The sequence below is a fragment of the Ambystoma mexicanum genome, chromosome 12 (assembly GCF_040938575.1).
Source record: "Ambystoma mexicanum isolate Mex_15411 chromosome 12, UKY_AmexF1_1, whole genome shotgun sequence".
Lineage (NCBI taxonomy): Eukaryota > Metazoa > Chordata > Amphibia > Caudata > Ambystomatidae > Ambystoma > Ambystoma mexicanum.
In genome coordinates this window covers 175,679,989-175,700,551 of record NC_090936.1, presented here as the reverse complement: position 1 = coordinate 175,700,551, position 20,563 = coordinate 175,679,989, and the positions used below count along the sequence as shown (strand labels likewise).

Sequence of the window (20,563 nt, the reverse complement as noted above, 5' to 3'; positions counted from 1 at the left end):
AAAACTGCCATCACTGCCTCATCAGTTAGTCAACAGCAGTATGAGTGGCAGCCAATTCGGCCTGTGGGTAGGCAGGTAAGCACATACATGTGTGCCACTGTTACTGGTGTATCTAGTCCACGGCATGTGTAGTTTTGGCACTAACCCTTTCTCGTGTGGTATGCAGCCATCATTGCTTGTGCCAATACGCAGGCGTATGCCAAGCCAATGCATCACTGAATCTTAATCACACACTGGCATGTGACTACAATCAGTGCCGTACAGCCATTAGTGCTATTATCGGGGCAGCAGGACTCCTGATACAGAGAGGACCAAAAACAGACAGCAGTGCCACTAAAGAGGCATGGCCAGGACAAAGGCAACTACTGCACTGAGTGCCAACACATACTACAAACCAAGTAGTGCAGAAGTATTTCACAAGCACGTTCAACGTTTCAGTAATAATTTTGTCCGAATAAGTCCATCACTTTATCATAGAAAGAAAGAACAGTATATTTTCTGCGGATAGAGGGTCAGCAGAGATGTTTCGCTTGCTACCTGTAGAATCAGAGGAAAATTATACAGAGGATGAAGGATTTATAGAAGTAGTTAAAAATGTCTCATTTCAAGACACAACTAGTATGGTATGTTATATCATGTTGATTAGTATTTTTAACTCACCCATATGCCATGGGTAGTGCTGCTATCAGCAAGAACCAGCGGAAGTTGCAGTAAAAACCCTAAATATGTGGACATAGCCTGGGCATGGGGAGACATCAGTGGGTGATGGCAGCAGTGTGCATTACTCATTTAGTACTTTGGAACAAGGGGCAAGGGAATCCAATTTAGACATGAGGTCCTACAGTGCACTTATGCGCCTTTTTAGTCATACAAAAATAGTATTGAAAGATACAGAGGTGGTAAACGCCTAAACTTAATCGAAAGGAGCCTATGTATTAACATATTGGGAAGCGTGATCAATATTAGGTAAGTCTTTTTTTTAAAAAAAATGTTTTAAGACATTATCGGATATATGCCTGTTTTTCAGACTATACGATTATCAGTGAGAGGCAACCCTTGCTGTGGCGAGTCCAATTAATACATTCATTTTTTAAAGCCTCAAAGCTTTCATTACTCACACTGAGCGATTTCGACACCCCAAACGTACACACGTTTCAAGTTTCTTCCTCCCTAGTCGCCGATAAAGGAAATAGCATATGAACGGGAGAACGAAACAAGTTTTTCATAGGGTATTTACCCACTCTTGGAGATCTTGTTCTAGCATTCAGAAGATAATTATTTATTGCATGATTATCAGTCACATTGGGGAACTTGGAATATGTCCTGTGGCAAGTAATTATGTTAGGGTGTCTTCCCATCTCTTCCCCTAAAGCTAAAGGGGTCCTCACATTTCCGATTTCCTGAGCCATAGGTACATTTGAGGTTAGCAGTGTGGTTGTCTATGGACCCAAGCAAACCATTTCATTCGGTGAAGTGGTTGCAGCACTCAATTTGGCTCTAAGTAGGTGGTTGGTCAAATTATGAATCAGCTCCGATAACTTACTTAAAACTCTAAGGGATTACAAATCAGACCCTAACTCACTATATGCTACAGAATTTAATCAAGTAGCTGTAGTCACTCAAAGCAGGCTGCTTGAAGGAGCAACTTGAGCTTGCGGTTCAATAAGTAAAGCAGCTGGCTGTGGGTTCACAACTTGCATATACTGTCAAATGGGATTAGTTACACTCCTATTCTGATCAGCGAATCACTTTTTGTCCTTATGTTTATGATTAGGTGGGCACTTATTAAAGCACCCACTTTTATTATTGTTACCCATTGTAATAGCTGAGATTAGAGGAGTACGTCTATTGGGAATTATTATATCTTTGTGGATTGCTAGTTCGATTGCATGACTCGCAGGAGTCCCAAGGTCATAAATCACGAGACGGTTTATGCCAATAGATACTTTGACCACCCCACATCTGAATTGGGCAACCACCACTCAGGTAGACCGGCGAAGCTCCAGTCAGTGAGCAAAAATAAACTTGCACCTCAAGATAATGTCACCCTCCTACTTCTGTGGCCGCCTGAGGCAATTCAATATAAGGCAGACCACTATTGTGCTGTGTAGGTTTCAAACCAGCACAAGATGAGTTCTTGAAACCTTCATGTTCAACAACAGAAGGCAATATTTCCCAAACAAAGTCACAGAAATTGTATTTTTTTTGTATTTATAATATTTATAAAGCGATGTGCATAAAAGATGGTACAATAAAGTCAACATGAAGAAAAACAGGCAAAGATTAGGAAAATAAGAGGTATTCTTTGCGTCGAGTTCGGAAACGAGGATAAGAAGAAAAAGAGCGCAGAACAAGTGAGAGAGCATTCCAATGCAGGGAGGCAAGTAGAATAAAGAAACGGAAATGAGACTGGGACAAGGGGATACGAGAAATAGAGAGGAGACAGATATTGAGAGCAAAGAGATCAAGTAGGAGAATAAAAAGAAACAAGTGAGGAGAGATGGAGGAGCAAGATTATGAAAAGATTTAAAGACAAGGCACAGAAAGTTCAACTTAAATCGGGAATAAAAGAGCCATCACTCAGAGGAAAGAGCAGGGTTAATAGAGTCACAAGCAGATAGAGAGTATAGGAGACGAATAGAAGAATTATAAATAGATTTAATTGGATGTAAGTGGGAAGCAGGAAGACCAAAGAGTAGAGAAGAACAATAGAAGAGACGTGAGAAAATAAAAGAAATAAGAAGCTTAGTGGTGTGAAAGGAAAGAAAGGTCTGGCCTCATGAATATGAAATGATGTATTCTACAAGAACGGGCAGAAGAGGAGATGTGGTTCAAAAATTAAAGAGAAGAGTGCAAGTAAAACCAAGATTATGGGCACCCAAACAAAATGGTAGGATAGAGGGGGAAAGGGAATGGAGGGATGGGGTAGAGGAGGGGGAATAGCAAGAGCAGGAATAAAGGAGAACACCCGTTTTTGAGGAATTAAGTATAAGATAGTGTTCGGACATCCAAGATTGAATTAACAAAAGACAAGACAAGATAGTAAAATGAATTTGAGATGAAAAGGAAGAAAAGGATAGAAAATGTTTAGTGCATCTGCATAGAGATGGTGGTACAGATGATAAGAGGAGATAATAGCAGCCAAAAGAGAAGTGCAGAGAGAAATGAGGAGGGGCCGAAGGACTGAGCCTTGGGGAACCTCGCTGAAAGAGAGTGACAGAAAGAAAAGTATTTCCAGCCCAAGATAGAGAATAAAGGTGTTAGGTACAATTTAATCAATTTTAGTAAAGTCCAAAGAGGAAAGAGGAGAAAGAAGACAAGAGTGAACAACAATGTCAAATGCTGCAGATAGGCCAAGAAGAATTAAGAGTGGAATGTTTAGAATAACATACAGAAAGGAGGGAGTTGCAGACAGGAACTAAGCCAGTCTCAGTGGAATGGTGAGGATTATAATTGTTCTTTTGTAATGCGCTTAATACCAGAGATTGGTTTCTAAGCGCAGGATCAGGATTCAAACCTCTGTTGCGCTGAATTGTCTTGCTTCAAAGACAAAGGCGTTGCCCCTGAACTATGAAAACCCAATTGAAAGTAAGGAAGAAGAGAGTCGGAAGAAATAAAAGTCGAGACTTGAGAGTATACAGCATGTTCCAGGAGGTTGCAAAGGTATTGAAGAAGGGAGATAGGGCGGAAATTAGAAGGGAGAGAGGGATATACGGTGGGTGTTTTTGAGGTTCGGAAGACTAGTAGCATGTTTGAAGAACAATAACAAAACGGAAGTAGAAAGAGATGTTAAATAGAGCTGTGAGGTAAAGAATCCGAGAGGGATACATTTTAATAAAGAGTAGACAGGACTGGATCAAGAGGGGCAGAAGTAGGGTGTGCTTTAGTCAGTAAAGACTCTGTCAGCATCAGAGAGGGGTACAAAGGAAGCCAGAGAAACTGTAGGTGTTGGTAGAGAGAGAAGGGGGTAGAGGAGTGTGAGGAAGACATAGTATCATGAAGAAGAGTGACCATGGAATAGAAATACAAGGACATGTCATCAGCAGAGAGGGACGAAGACAGCACTGTCAAGAGAAGGGAAGGAAGAATATGAGATGAGTTTGTAAGAGACCACGAGGATGCAATGAATAGGAGTGTAAAAGATAGGAATAGTATGCCTTTTTCACAGAAAAAGACCAGTATCAATGATGGTGTAAATAGAAGAGCGGGCGGCAACATCAAAGGCAGTGGAAGACTTCTGCCAGTGATGTTCTGAATAGAGAAGATTATGGCGTAGAGAGCAGAGCTGGGGGGTGAACCAAGGCTCGGGTGACCTCTCAGAAGGAATTAATTGATAAGCAAGATGTAGTGTGTCAAGGGACACAGTAAGAAAAGAGGAGGGGAGTAGAGGCAACAGAATCAGAGCATACCAAAGAAAAACCTAGTAGAGGAAGAAGAGAAGCAGTACAAGTAGAGATAAACAGAGAAGCATCAAATGTACAAAGATTACGACAAAGAAAAGGCTTAGTAGGAGTAATAGCAGGCGGTGAAAGTGTAGGCAGAAAGATGTTGAGTAAATCGGGTATTAGTGCGTTTGGACTCTACAACAGATTACATTAGTTGTAATATTGGAAAGCGGCCTTACCCTGGACCTAGATCATGTGAAACAGTGTAAACGTAATTTAACCAGACTTCTGCGCTAACCCTTGACATTACAATAATAATGAGTAACTCAATTTAATGTTTCAAATACATTGCATTTATATACATTAAGTAACAAAGTTAGTCTTGAAATATGGATAAATCCAGTGTGCATCTTGTTAACCAGCCGACACGTGTTTCAGCCAGTCGTCTTCTATAACATGGACCATTGCAGTATTACAAGAAACTATAAATAGTGTTCCCCAAGTTATGCCTTGCGCCAATTATCCATGGCACAATGCTTACAATTTTCAAACAAAAAGGATTTCTCTATTTTCCATGCACTAACAATCTTTATATCACAGTGTGTACTTTCATCATATTGTTCTCATATTCGTTATATCAAAGTATTAAGGCATAGATATGGCTGTGTGCCAGACTTGATACTCCCAATGGTTGTATTCTTGTTCTCAGGTTCTGATGTGTAGATTGGAGTCTAGTTCTACTTATGGTACAAGTTCAAACTGGCAATAGAAACACACAGGTCGCTGATGGGATACAGTGGGATGAATCCTTACAGGACACCCTCAAAGTTTGTTTGAACTCATACCATAAGGAGAACTTGACTCCATTGCTGTACTGGGTCAAGGTGGGGCTGATGCATGTATTTGCTATCAAAAGGTACTTGTTACCTCTGTGCCTCCATTAACTTCGGATCAATCCATGGCAAAAGGATTGTTTTATATTATTTTCAGATAAATACAAGGTGGCTGGGTCAAGAAAGGAATATAGCATCTACCGAGACATACATGCCAACATTATCCATTCCATTCAGAAAACACCAGCCAATCCTGGTTTTAATTTTGCATTCTTGGACTTGTAGTTCTGAGCTTATAATGTGAAAATCCAGGACAACAAGAATGTAAAGTAAAAATCAGGCAGCATTCTGAAAGTTGTAAAAATGAGTTACGGCTACTTATTGATTTTTTAAAAAGATTAACTGGCAACTTCTACTTTCTACATTATTTTCCTAACAAAGAAGAAAAGCAATGTACGGTGTAATGGTTGTGATCTTGTAAGATGAGCCAGTGAGCAATGTAGACTAACCATGCCTCTGTAGTGTCTTGTTCGCAAACATTAATTTTATTTTACATATATGTTCTGTTTGTGTGGAGAAGAGGGCAGTGTTGCGGGTTAGAGGAGGGGTTTGTAGGGGATCCCCAGCCAAATTAAAGAATATATATATATATATATATATATATATATATATATATATATATATATATATATATATATATATATATATATATATATATGAAAAAGACATCAAACAAAGGTGCACAAGGAAAGTGCAGACAAGGAAACTGCAATCAAACAAGCGTCGAACCCATGACTCAAAGATTCAATTGTCTGGAGTATTTCACTTTACAAGATACGGCCCATAAAGCCACAGACGTGGCCACAAGTCATGCCACATTTACCTTGGGTGGCATGACTTGTGATTGAGGTCATGTTTATAATAATCAGTAGTGTATATCAATTTGCAGACCACACAGCATATCAGAGTGCAGACATTATAACAAAGAGAACAAACCATACAAAGCATTTAATATAAATTAAAAAAACAAAAGGACTAAACAAATTATGAATTCACGCTGTAGTCCTTTGCAGGGATGGGAAAATCTGAATAGTGAAAAAGAATATTATTCCAAAGGTTTGTATAATGATTAACCCTCTGGGTGAATGTATTTTGTTGATAGCACTTATTTACTTTCCTAGCCCCTATCTTTCTTTCCTTTGGCTTGTTTTGGACAAATGCTGTTCCACTTTTTGGTGCGGTTCACTGGGAAACAGCTTTTGCCAGGAAGGTTTTTGCATATGTAACGGTGCAAAAGAGTTGCAAGGACTGCAAGCAACAATTACTGTTCTCCATTTTCAGAGCACTACTGCTTTTGGTCCATTTACGTGCAGAATAACACTGGTGTATTGGTGGTACCAATTGTGACGCTTAAGTGGTGCAAAACATTTTGTACCACTTTTTATTAGTGCCTCCCTGAAGAAGTATATTTTTGTGAGATGGGTAGAAGTGGCACAGTTATTCTAAATGGGTAACTTGAATGAACACACTTTGGAAAACATGTGAAAGCTAAGCTTAGGAATGCAGTTATGTTATTGGGCTAGGGATAAGACTAGTTATGTCCTTAAACATGCATTTCTGCATTGAGGAATTACACAGACTATTTGGCTATTCAACAGATATTTCTAGAAACACATCAGGACTTCAGGTTTTCCAAAGCTTTTGGTTACTCCTGTTTCTAATTATGAAACCCTTCCAGCCAAGGAGCGATATTTCAAACTGCCAAATCAGTGTGAATGTATAGCCCCCACAAAAGATTGATAAAACTATGCCATACAGTAGCAGAAATACAATTCCGGTGTGAAAATTGATCTTGATTCCCCATTCACGCCAGAGAGACCTATAATGCATTGAACTCACAACTGAAACACTGTTTATTTTAACGAACAATTGCTCCTCATAATGCACAATTTTTCTCAGAAAACTCGGGGTCGCGAGGGAAACAACATTTCCATTGGTACATTTTGAAAAATAGAATGAACCGACACAGAAATTAACATGTTGGATTGAAAATACATTGTTCTAAAATACAATTTTACATGTTTAACTTCTCAATGAATGCGCCTGCTTGTTTGCTTTCTAACAATGAGGGTTTTGAGGTTTATTTTTGTCTCTGTCCTGATGATAATCACGACTCTCACAAAGATGTGGCCAAAATAAACATATTCTTACCATTGCAGTGTAGCCGGGGTGGAATGTGGTTTTGAAGCCCTGCTATTTTCTTTTTCGTCATCTGCTAAAAAAAATATATGTTTTAGTGTCAGAATTTTGTGTATATTTTATTTGCATTACTACTTCACAGCTGTTTATTTTACATGAGCATCTGATGAGTCACCGAAATTTTAAAGGTTGTGGGTCCATGGAATGAATATGTGAAAAACACAAGACATACACATGTTACATTGTCCCCATTTTAAAAAGGTAAATTGTAACAGCGTTGTAAATTATCATCCAATTGTGCTCCTGTATGTCATTTCTAAATTCTTTGCAATTCTTTTTTGAACAATTGGAGAACCAGGACTTTAGGACACAGCACTGACGAACTCCAGCAAAGGTTTGAACCCCTGTGCCAAGCTGTCTATCACCATCCAGCCTTATATGGATTGAAATATCCTAATAAAGTAATACTAATAATTGTAATAGTCCATCGAGGATGCCTCATTTATACAGCTTATCCCTTAACTTTGCGCAATCCACTCAATTGAAAGCACACAACAGATCGACACAAGCCAAGAATAAGGGAGGTTTATGTTTTGTACGAGCATGCTCCTGAAGTAAATGCATCACTAACCCATTCCAAGTTATTCCTATGTGTTTTTTCGAACACATGTCTGCAGCAATGATGGGCTCCCAATGCATGTTGACCAGTTTTGTAAATGTATATCTATATCTATTAGACCTGGTTGAAATGTTATCAAGATTAAATCTCTTTTTGCCTAAGATAAATCATATAAATATCCATGTGTTATTATTCATAGACAACAACATTCTTCTAGACAGAACTACAATTGAATTGCAATGTTCCCTAAAATGTTTAAATCCGTATCTAGGTACGAACAATCTAAGTCCTAATAACATTTAGTTCCAAGATCAAGTTAAATCTTAGGTGGTCTATTGATGGTTCCACCCTGAATTTAGCAACAAGGTTGTTCTACTTCAGCTTCCCAATCCATGATAAACTGAGAATGGATAACATTGGAACTAGATTAAAAGTGAATCTTACCCTTCTCTTTGCCCAAAATGAGAAAGATTATTTTTAAATATTGTAAATGAACTCCTAAGGACATTTTACATTGGCTAAGTATTGCCATCAATTTAATATGGTTTAGGGATTTTTACTATGGACCGAGGCAGATTACACCCTATGGAGGGGTCATTGTGGAAGTGGTTACTAGGTCTTCCTGTGGCTCTACCATTAGTCCTATTCAAACATGAACTGGGATTACAATCTAGGAAGTTTTATGTAACCTGGATGAGGATGACATTTGTTATTAAGATTTTAAATCCTAGACAGCATTCTCTATTAGAATTAAATACCACTATGTGGAAAAATCCGTTTTTACCCTGAACTACTTTCAGGAATGATTGTGAAAGCATATTATTTTACCTGGGCCTAGACAGAAATATTCTTTAAGTAATCCTGATAAGATTAAAAAGAAAATTAAAATGACAGAACTTGTAAATGTATAGATTGTATAGTTCCTGTATAATTCTTTGCCAAAATATGTAGACAGTTTCCCTGACCCATCCTTCCACAATATGTATATGCAGTATCACTCAATCTTTAAAATGTCTTGTCCTGCCACCCAAATGTTGCGCTGTGGGTTTTTAGACATTTTGCAAATGAAACTGACAAGTTAAATTGCAAATCATCATGTTCCAGAATGATGAATCGTCATTAGTAATCGTATTGGCGCATTGTTGGACAGCGATACATGCTCTTATAAATAAAATGGTATATAAGTATTGCAAATTCATTCATTCTCATGTATTTTTACATATTACAGACGATTAAGTATTTTCCGTTTGTTTTACTTTATTTCGGTGTGACCCATAAAAGTGTTTCACAGCATATACAAAACATTACAAATATATCAAACAAACGTTTCTTTTATGATTAAATTGGATGAGGTTGAATACAATAATCTAAGGGCCCAGACTAATCCCAATTGGCGCCCATTTCATGACTGGAGCTTCTTAACGAAAATTAAAAGATCTTGTTGAGATTGGCACACTGGTTACTGTAAGGGTCTGGACCAGATGGGATCAACCAGTATCATTTTCCCAGTGGGACAGCATTTGCATCCGAGGGCACAGGCTACTGTGGCATGCTTTCCAGAGAATGGGCGCCGAATTCTATTGCTGTATTTTCCAGACGATGACATCTATTGTCAAAACTCAATATGCCCCCTAGGCAAGCCTGAGTCCAAGGGGTTACCCCCCCTGTTGGCAAATCCTTGTGCAGTTTACAATGTGCTCCTGGGGTATAAATAGGCATCTCCTTACTACCCAAATCCGATATGTGCATTTATCTCAAAGTGCTTCCCTGGGTTCATACTAGTTTGGGGCCAGTTTGGTGACTTTATGTAAGTATATTGTCCCCCCCGCCCCTACCTGAGCAGCTTTTGGTCTGCTGGGTTTGGCAATAGGGGTCACAGGCAAACGACCCCTCAAGCTTACTACTTTGTCAAATTTCACTTTTGCCTTGGGTGTCCCATCTGCCTTTAAAGTAGAGATCTTCATTAATGGAGGAAGAGCAATATATTGCATGCTCTCGGACGAATCACTGCCCCTCAGATCCACTGTTGACGGTGGTCCTTTTATCAGCTGAGGCCCTTGTGGTGCTAATGCTTACATTATTTCCACTGGTGAACCCCCTTCCATCCTTGGTGGTTTTGGTATGATAGGGCTAGTTTCAGGCAAGAGTAATACTGCTTCCTCTAATGTATTTTGGACCTTTTAACCTTTTAATCAACCTCTGGGCTGGTCTGAAGCCCCCCCATCCCCTATCCACTCCTTTGACTACTTCAAACAAGTATGGTATGGTATTGTTTATTTATAAAGTGCCTACACACAGACAAGTGTTTCAAAGCATCAAGGAGGGTGAGAACATGAGGAAAAAACAACGGTCGCTCAGAACCCTTGAATTTCTGAGACGAAAATAGTCTGCAACAAGTAGAGTAAGTGCAAAAAATACATTTAACAATAGAAGAAACAACAAATACGCCTGACAGCGATTCTGCACATTTTACCAGAGCAATTAGGGGTGAAGACAAGGGAGAACAGACAGACGATCTTCAGGCACGGTGCATTCAGATCGTGCAAGTGCGAAGACGGTCGCAAGGTGGGAGAGGTCCAAGTGCCCCCGGCCGGTGGCGACTTGGTAAATGCCAATAAAGCCACTCTCTTGGGTTATTTCTCAAGTGCAGTGAAGGTGGGTGGGGTGTAGGGCCCCGAGGCAAGCGCAAGAGAGAACTGGCAGGCATGCCCGGGACCTGAGAGACTCTGAGGTACATCAGGCGGCCTGTCAGCAAGCTGTAAGGAAAAGGAGGGAGGGAAGGAAAGAGCAGAGAGCTAGGTTAGCCGGGTAGAGGGAGAGAGAAGAGGAAGGTCTTGAGGAGTTTCCGGAACTTAAGAAGATCAGGCTCAAGACAGAGGGCGGCAGGGAGGCTATTCCAGGGGGAGGCACCTGCTGAGGATAAGGATCTCCCTCCAAGTCTCTGCTTGATGAACTGGCTCACTCGCAGAAGGTTGTAGGTAGATGAGTGGAGGGCTCATAAAGGACAGTATTTGGGTAGGCAATGTTGCAGGTATGTAGGTCCCAGACCCCAGAAAGCCTTGTGGACAATGCAGAGTGTCTTAAAACTGATCCTTGCAGCCACAGGGAGTCAGTGAAGGGGATTTCAGTGTCTGAGAGATGTGGTCCCTGGGCTTGAGGCCAAGGATAAGCCTTGAGGTTCTGGTCTGAATGAGTTGCAGGGGACGCAGGGCAGAAGAAGGGAGGTTGAGGAAGAGGATGTTGCAATAATCCAGCCTAGAGAGAACCAAGGCTCTGGAGACAGTGAGTTGCTGAGGGAAAGTAAGAAAAGGTAGAGTACCTCTGAGGAGGCATAACTGATAGTTGGATTCTTTTAGAGATGTCCGAAATTTGAGAGGAGAAGGTGAACGTGGAGTCGAAGATGACCCCAAGGTTTTTTGCCTCGCAGGTGGGTGCAGGCACAGGGCCAAGGGAGACCAGCCAGAGTGAAAGTGGGAAAGCAGGGGCAGGATCTTACTGGCGTTGAGTCAGAGGTTGTTTGCAGCACACCCTCACTGAATAGCAGACAGTCAGATATGTGCGAAGAGGCGGCTAAGGGTAGCCTGAAGGATAGCTGGGTGTCATCCGCATAACACTGGAAGTTAGAGGTGAAAGTGGCACTCACACGTGCCAGGGCAGCCATATAGACAGTGAAGAACCAGAGGGAAAGGTTAGATCCCTGTAGAACGTCACAGGCTGAGAGAGCTATAGTCGAGAGGAAGGCTCCGAGTTCCACCTGGGATGGGCGATCTGAAAGAATCAAGGAAAGAACTAGATTCTTTAAAATCAAAAGTTTCACTAAAACAGCGCTACATTGGCACTTTGTAGTCACTAAGTCACCAGACTGATCATAGGTTGGTTTTTCCACTTGCTTGCATAAAGGTGAATGACTGGATATTCTGCTGACCTGTGCCTCATCGACAGTTACTCCATTGGTGTGGCCAACTTCCACTCAGCCACTTTTCGCCTACTTTCAATCTGACCGTTCTCGTCAGCGATCATTAGCCCCTGATGAGGAGCTGCGGGCCTGGGATTTGCTTGATGAGAACCGAAGGCTCGTTGGCACAGACTGGCTTGGGTGAGTATATGCATCCACCCCCGCTTTTTACTATGAGCTTGGTAGTGAGAAAAGATTGATAATGTTGGTGATCTTCCAACGTGAACTGAGAGGTAGATAATATGGTAGCTGCCGGAATCACACCAGAAAAAATTATGTCAGTGTCAGAAATGACATCTCCCGCTGGAAGCGGTCCAACAGTGCTCAGAGGCAGCAGTGGGCTACTAGATTGCCCCACAGAAGTCTGTATCCAGTCATTAGTAGGCCAGTGTCCTATGTTGCACTAGCAGTCCATGCCTTTGTTGAATGAAAGTGTAAACTTGTCAGCTATTATAGAATCATTGGTGTTGTGGCAGTGTTCCCGCCCCCCTCCTAGTCCCCGGGCGTAGCATGATCGAGGAACTACTGGATCTTGCTAATAAGCAAGTGGGCTTTTCCCATTGGCCTCGCAGAATTGTTGGAGTTGTTCTCAGCGTCACACAGAGGGGTCATTTTAGATAAAAGTGGCATTTTCCTTTTCACAAAAGATATTTCCTATTGGATGTAGATTTAGTAGGAGATACAAGCATAGGAACAGAAAATATGGGTGGGCCGGGAATTGACAGTGAAGAACATGCCATAATTCGAAAATAACTTTTAAATCTGTGCGTGGGTCTTGGGAGCAGAAGTGCAGGGCTATTTCCAATCAGGGCCAGATGCTTGCCTGTGATGTTTGTAATGTCCGTAACAACCTGCCGCCAGTGCTCAATTTGTAAGAAAAATAAGTCCAGTGCCCAAAACATATTGGCCCCATAATGCCGGGTGTGGCACCGCCCACAATGTGGGCGCGGTGCAGCCTTCAGCACGGGCGCGGCGCTGTCCTCAGTGTGGGTGCACCGCCCGCACCAGTTCAGTGCTAGACCTACCTAGATCGGCCCACCACTAGCCCATCACACTGCTGCTGCTCCATGTCACATGTTCGGCGCTGCAGCAACTGCTGGCACAGGCTAGTAGTGGGATGGATGGGGAAGGGCACACATGGGTTGAGAAAATATAATGCTTTAAAGTTGGAAAACACTTGTTATGGTAGGTGTAGTGGTTCCAGCATTCCGGCAAACCCAGAGGCAAAAGAGTGCATTTGAACACACTTCTAAGTTCTAGACCACACTTGTTAGACGTCTGGACCATACTTGCTGTCCTTGAAGTGATAATGCATTTGATAAAATTGTTGCAAACCTGTGGATGTTATCTTGTTTGTCAATTTTGTAGAATGACCATCCACCGCCCGGCCCACCCCCTCCCACATGGTTCTGAGTGGAGCTGCGTTGCAATCATTGTCCCGGGACTCAGGATAGCTCAGCAGCAATGTGCTTGATGGGAAGCAAGAAGACACGAAGCAACACAAGTTCAATCCCTGACTCCTCGCTTAGAAACCTCTGGGTATTACGCGTGTTATAAATACGCAACTAAGACATGCTCCTCCTGTAACTGTGCCTCGATGCCCCGGGGCTGTGTGAGCTCTTTAAAATATGTAAATAAACAAAGAAGCATTCTATTTCAGTCACTGTTGCACTGTATATGTCTCTACCCCTTCTGCCCCATCTGACAGTCTGTTAAAGTACACCAAGTATTGTTAATCGGTTACCTCAGGAAGAGCACCCTCCCCTCAGCCCGTTCCTCAGTCACCTCATCTAGGTGTTTTGTGTAATCAATATACTCTCAACCACTTATCAGTCATCACATCTGATAAATTCATCCCCCTTCACCCTTCCTTCAAGCATGAGCTTGGTGTTGTATAACTTGGAAAAAGTCATTTCTATAAGACATTGTTGTGCTACTTCTGCTTTAGGGCCTCTTTCCACCTCAACACATATTAAAAACTAAATATGTTTTGTCACCCAATATTCAGGAGCCAGAGGAGAATGCATATTCGGATATCTCTTTCCCACTGACATGTTCTTGACATACTTCACTAAACTGTGGGGTTTAACAGACACCCACCTCTATCTGAGGATTACTATCTGAGGATTGCATGTGCTCTCATTCGGAGCATATGCTCGGGGTGTATTGTACCCAGGTTAAGGGGCCATATCTGGTGTATAAACCACACATCAGGATAGAAAACATGTGCTGGAATTATGTAAAGAAATTACAGCAAAAGACAGTTGAGAATTATACACCAAGACTCAACTAGTGCTTTAATTTAAGACGACAGATTAGTGGGCAGGTGCACCATGTTTATCCCCGTCTAGTTTCTATGCCTCAGTCACGTAGGCTACCTTCCGAGGGGCCGCCACGGCCATGCTGAGCCTGATGATGACAAAAATAGTTGTGCGGCTCAGCGGCCCCTCAGAAGGTAAGATTTTAAAAGAAAAAACGTATATTTGGGCAGCTGGGGCCCATCACTTTCAAAGTGATGGGCCACAGCCGGCACTCAAAATAAGTTATTTCTTTTAAAATCTACCTTCCATGGGGCAGGGCCCCAGCCACCGGCCCCACGGAAGGCCAGGTTTTCAAAGAAAAAAGTAAAAACGTACTTTTGGGCACAATCCACGGGCCCGGCCGCCCGCGGCACAGTCATCCGACTCAGTCTCCGGCAGCCGGCAGCCCCTGGTCACAGAAATTGCATGGGCCTGGCACTGACTGCAGTCAGCAGCACACTGCACACAGGTCACACAGACAGAAGCCCGGGCGCGGTCAGCCCCTGGTGGGGTCCTGACTCCTGGGTAGTCAGAACGCCACCAGGGGACCGTCCGCCACCCGGGGTCCGACCTGGGCCATGCCTGATCACTTGACTGACAGGCTGAGGCTGCTCAGCACGCAACAACAAGTGACTTACCTGCTTTCGACACCTTCACTTCACAGTAACTCGTGAAATGAAGGTGGCACTGCGCTGCCTCCTGTGGCAACAACACAACGTCACCATGTAATTTCACTGGCTCAGAAGAGCAGCCAATGAACACTGCACATTCTGTGTTACTATACAGAATGTATCAAATACTGCATAGTAACAACAGAAGAACAAGTTACTTCTTGTAACGTTCTTTCGACGGGATGTTCCTCCCACGTATTCCTCATCTTAGATATCTCCTTCCAGCTCTGCTGGCCTCGGAAATTTTTTTCTCTAGAGGGCGCTGCGCGTCGACGTCCTCCGAGTCGATGTCCCTCGACAGCCGCCGTATAGACGTCGACGTCATCCTGCCTATAAAGGCCGCGCGCAGCGTCAGTTGCTCAGTTCCGTTTTGTAGCCCACAATAATACTTTCTGGACTAGACTAATCACCCTGAAGGAGCGTAAGCTGCAACAACAAGGGAAGTAGAACTGCGGGGATGGATGTGAGGGTCGATGAGGAATACGTCGGAGGAACATCCTGTCGAAAGAACATTACAAGGTAAGAAGTAACTTGTTCTTCGAAGGGATTGTGTCCTCCGACGTATTCCTCATCTTAGATAGGCTCCCATAGCAGTATTCTATTATTGGAGGAGGGAGTACTGACTTCACGCTGTCTTCTATTGATGAATAGAATGCAGTACAGCCCCTTCCAAACCTAGTCTCTTGACTGGAGGAGGAATCCAAATTGTAAAATCGTGTAAAGGTATGGACAGACGACCATGTAGCGGTCGCACAGATGTCTTTAACCGGCACACCTCTTTTGAGGGCCGATGAAGCTGCAATACCTCTGGTCGAATGAGCCCTAAGGTTTTGAGGGGGCTCTTTCCCTGCCAATTTATAACATTCCAGAATGGCTAGAATGATCCATCTGGAAATGGTCTGCTTAGTTATTGGTAACCCCAGCTTGTGACCTATGTAACCTACAAACAGCTGGTCTGCCTGTCTTATCCTGGCTAGTCTACTGATGTAAAAACTTAAAGCCCTTCTAGGGTCTAGCCTGTGTAACCTCTCTTCCTCTTTCCCCTTCTGAGTGATATGGAATTCAGAAACCACCTTTGGGAGTTAATTAGGCTTCACTTGCAGGACAACTTTGTCTTTGTGAAATATTGTGTGAGGGGGTTTACAAGAAAGAGCTTCTAATTCGCTCACCCTTCTAGCAGATGTAAGTGCTATTAATAAAACAGTTTTAAGGGTAAGGAATCTTAACGAACAAGAATGGAGTGGTTCGAAAGGTGTGCCCATCAGGAAAGTTAGTACTAAGTTTAAATCCCATAGGGGAACTTGGAATGGTCTTGGGGGATAAACATTGGTTAACCCCTTTAGAAACTGTATTACCAAGGGTAACTTGAAATAGGATGGTTCTTCCGCAGTGCGCTTAAAGATGGATAGCGCTGCGAGATAGCCCTTAATGGTGCCAACTTGAAGGCCTGAATTCGCCAAATATAGAAGGAAGGACAAAACCATTGGTGTACCACATGAAAAGGGTCGATATTCTGTTCTCTACACCAGCGGTATAAAGACTTTGTTGCTGGCCTCCTTGCCGAAAGCAACACCTCCATAACATCATCAGGGAGGTCCCAATCCTTGTACCTCAACCTTTCAGAAGCCAAGCGTGAAGGTTGAGGGTTTTGATGTCTGGATGGAGAACCTGACCTCCCTTTTGTGAGAGTAGGTTCTCTCTGAGTGGAAGTCGAATTGGAGGGCAGATGGACAAGTCTAGAAGGTCCGGGTACCACATTCTCCTGGCCCAATCCGGGGCAATTAGGATCATGGTTCTCCGGAATCTTCTCAACCTCCTGATCATTTGAGGAATGACAGGGACCGGTGGGAACGCGTACAGAAGCGGAAACTCCCAGTCCACTATGAACGCGTCTCCCAGAGCTCCTCTCGGGGGAAATTCCCTTGAGCAGAACAGATCGCATTTCCTGTTGATGCTGGTGGCGAACAGATCCACCTGAGGGGTTCCCCAAAGGGCGAAGATCTCTTGAAGGACTTCCTGAGCTAGTTCCCACTCGTGGGAGACTGTGCTCTGCCTGCTCAGAGCGTCCGCTGTCAAGTTCTTCTCTCCGGCTAGGTGAACTGCCGATAGAGAGATTCCTTCTTGGATTGCCCAAAACCAGAGCTGCATCGCCTCTCTGCACAGGGGTAGTGATCCTACGCCTCCTCTTTTGTTGAGGTAATGCATGGCCCTGTGTTGTCCGTCATTATCAGGACGTTTTTCCCTTGGACAGCTGGCAGGAACGCCTTCAGCGCAAATCTGATGGCTCTCAGCTCTAACAGGTTGATATGTAGTCTGGACTCCGATGGAGACCAACGACCGCTGATGGTCAAGTCGTTAGCGTGGGCTCCCCACCCCGTGAGTGAGGCATCCGTGACTACTGTTATCTCCGGCCAGCGTTGCCAAAAATGTTCTCCTTTCAGAATGTTCTCCTGACAGGCCCACCACTGAAGGTCTCGAGCCACCCTGTCGGGAACCTGAAGAAGATCTGTCATTCTCCCTGAGAATTGTGACCACTGAGTCCTCAGTGCCCACTGGAGGGATCTCATTCGCAGGCGAGCCTCTGGCACTAGGAAAATGCAGGATGCCATGAGGCCTAGCAACCTCAAAAAGTCGAAGGCTGGGAGACGTTGGGCATCTTGGAACTTGGTAACCATCTGTAGAATATCTTGAGCCCTCACCTCTGGTGGCGAGGCTTTTCCCAGGGAAGTGTCCAGGATCGCTCCTATGAACTGGAGTCTCTGCGATGGTATCATTTGTGACTTCTTTAAATTGAGGGAGAAGCCCAGTTTGTGAAGGGAGTGGCACACGTGATTTAGCTGGATCTGAGCTTGTTCCGAAGAGACAGCCCTGATCAACCAATCGTCCAGGTAGGGGTAGACGTGAATCCCTTCCCTCCTTAGACTTGCCGCCACTACCGACATTAACTTGGTGAAGACCCTCGGGGCGGAGGTCAGCCCAAATGGCAGCACTCGAAAATGATAGTGAGAGTTGCCAATTGCGAACCTCAGGTATTTCCTGTGTTTGAGATGGATAGGCACATGGAAATAAGCATCCTGAAGGTCCAGAGATACCAACCAGTCCTGGAACTGAAGGGCCTGGAGGATCTGAGAAAGAGTGACCATCTTGAATTTGTCTTTCCTGAGGAATTTGTTCAATTCTCGCAAGTCCAAGATGGGTCTCAGTCCGCCTTCTTTCTTTGGAATGAGAAATTAAGGGGAGTGCCAGCCCTTGTTCCTCTCCGCTACAGGTACCGGTTCTATGGCATCTTTCTCTAGCAGGTCCAAAATTTCCTGCAAGAGGAGCGGATCTGGAGCTTTCTGAGAGCTGATCCCCGGTGGATGACTCTGAGGTATGCGTAGGAAAGGTAGGCAGTAACCTTGGGCAACTGTTTCCAATGCCCAAGCATCTGACGTGATAGCCTGCCATACCGCCAGATGTTGAGTCAACCTGCCTCCTACAGGTGTCCTGTGAGGGAAGTCCTCAGAGTGGTTTGGGGGCGGCTGATGCAGATGCCGATGGTAAAGAGGCACCTGCTGTTGCTGCGGCTTTTGAATATCTACCCCGTCCACCTTGGGTAGTTCTTCTTTGTCCCCTTTGAGCCGGTCGTCCTTTACCTCTTCCGAATGCGGAGTAGAAGCGAAAGGACTTGCCCCTCGCAGAGGTTCCTGTGGGACGAAAAGGAGTCTGACGGATTGCAGCGCCTAGGGATTTTGCTGCTGCTTTTTGAAGTTTGCAGTATCTCTAAACTGTCATCCGCCTTTTCCCCGAACAAAGAAGAGCCATCGAATGGCATGTTCAAGAGCCTGGCTTGCACATCTGGGGCAAAACCAGACTTTCTCAACCAAGCGAATCTCCTGGTTGTTGTACTTGCCGCCATTGCTCTGCTGATACGGTCAGCCGAATCAATGCCCGTCTGGAGGGATTCGCACATAGCGTCTTTACCGTCCTGTATGATATTCAGGAACGCCTCCCTTTCTTCTGCCTCCGTGATGCAGTCAGCCGCTGTAGAAGCACACTCCCAAAGTGTATGGCTGAATCTAGCAAGGGTGCAAGTAGCATTAACAGATTTTAACGCCATGCTACATGCCGAAAAAACTTTCTTTGCCATAGCATCATATTTTTTATCGTCCCTGTCCTGTGGGACAGTAGGATAAGCCGTCTTGACATCGGTAGAAGATGCTGCCTGTACCACCAGACTTTCTGGGGATGGGTGTTTTGACAAAAACTCCGGGTCTGTAGAGGATACCCTGTATTTTGTAGACAGTTTTTTATTTACTGCCGGGACGACATCTGGGGTTTCCCAGTTCGTCATAATCTTCCTCTGAAGAGCTTTATGAAAAGGCACCACAGGATCCTCCTCTGGGCCTTTGTCAAGAATATCCGTGAGGTCATCTTGTTGGAAAGATTGTGAAGGTGCAGACCACCCCATAAACTCTGTGATCCTGGCCATTAAGGCTCTTTAGGGGGTTTCAGCATGCTCCCCCGGGTCTGGCCTAGCAAACTCCACCTCAGGGGAAGTGTCTAACCCACTTGCCTCATGTATGGAATCATGAAGATCCTTTAACCTGCGTTCTTCAGAGGAAAAATCCTCTCTAATTGGGGATACAGGTCCCTGCAACTCAAATGTGTCTTCCTGTTCAGACAATTCACCCTCTTCCAGAATTGAGGACATAGTTCTCAATTGTTCTGAACTCATAAAGGGTGTAAATCCCATTTCCAAGGCAGAGGGTGCCGAACTTGTCATAATTGGCCTCGAAAAAGTCGATGTCGTCGACGCCGAAGGCTTTGAGCGTGGCATCGAAAACAAAGGCGGAGGCCTCGATGACCTCGACAGAATTGGGATTCTACTCGACAATCTCGAAGCCATCGTCATCGAGCACCTGGGGATAGTCACTGGGTGTGTCGTGACCGTGACTTTTCTTTGGCGTCGACGCCGGTGTCGAAGCTGGCGTCGAGTCGACAGACCCGTGTGTCGAAGGTCCCTTCGACAACGGCGTCGAAGACACCGACCTCGGCGTTGACGGAACCTTCGAGGAAGGTTTGGAGGTCATAGTCCTACTCGAGGGTTTGAGACGCGCTCGAGAGGTTTCCTTCGCCGGGTACTGCGACTTGCGGTGTTTTTGACCTTCGGGTCTTTCGACCAGAGCATCGCTCTTGGCAGTCTTCGAGGGGGTCGAGGCCGCTTTCTCAAAGACGCTCATCATATTTTTGCGGAATTCCTCCCATTCAGCCCGGGAACTATGTTTCGTGGGGCAAGGGATTCTCTTTGGCGAAACAGAGGAAGAGGAAGACGGAGAAGGGGATCTTCGACGTCTCCTCTTCGAGTGCTTCGATCTCGAGGAGTGATGGGACCCACTCCGAGACCTGGAGCGCGAATGGTGACGAATGTCTCGACTTCGTCGACGAAGAAGAAGCTTTAAAAGTCTTACCTTTCTCCAGCTTCCCCCTACGCTCCTTCAGGGCCTTAGCTGTCATGGACATACAGTCCTCGCACTCCGAACAATGGTGTTCAGCTCAAAAACACCACAGACACTCTGTGAGGGTCAGTCAGCGACATCTTTTTCCCTTTTTTTTTGGCAT

The 20,563-nt window shown here is 44.2% G+C and overlaps 1 protein-coding gene across 6 annotated transcripts in view; it reads right to left on the bottom strand.

The window, feature by feature from the left end:
* RFX4 (regulatory factor X4) overlaps positions 1-20,563 on the bottom strand; it is a 429,787-nt gene that overhangs the window by 315,537 nt on the left and 93,687 nt on the right. For 3 of the 6 annotated variants that reach the window (XM_069628258.1, XM_069628257.1, XM_069628255.1), the window contains exon 3: positions 7,430-7,493. In XM_069628258.1, the coding sequence (XP_069484359.1) occupies positions 7,430-7,493 (64 nt within the window). The remainder of the gene's footprint in view (positions 1-7,429; positions 7,494-20,563) is intronic. The other 3 variants (XM_069628256.1, XM_069628259.1, XM_069628260.1) reach the window with 1 other exon arrangement.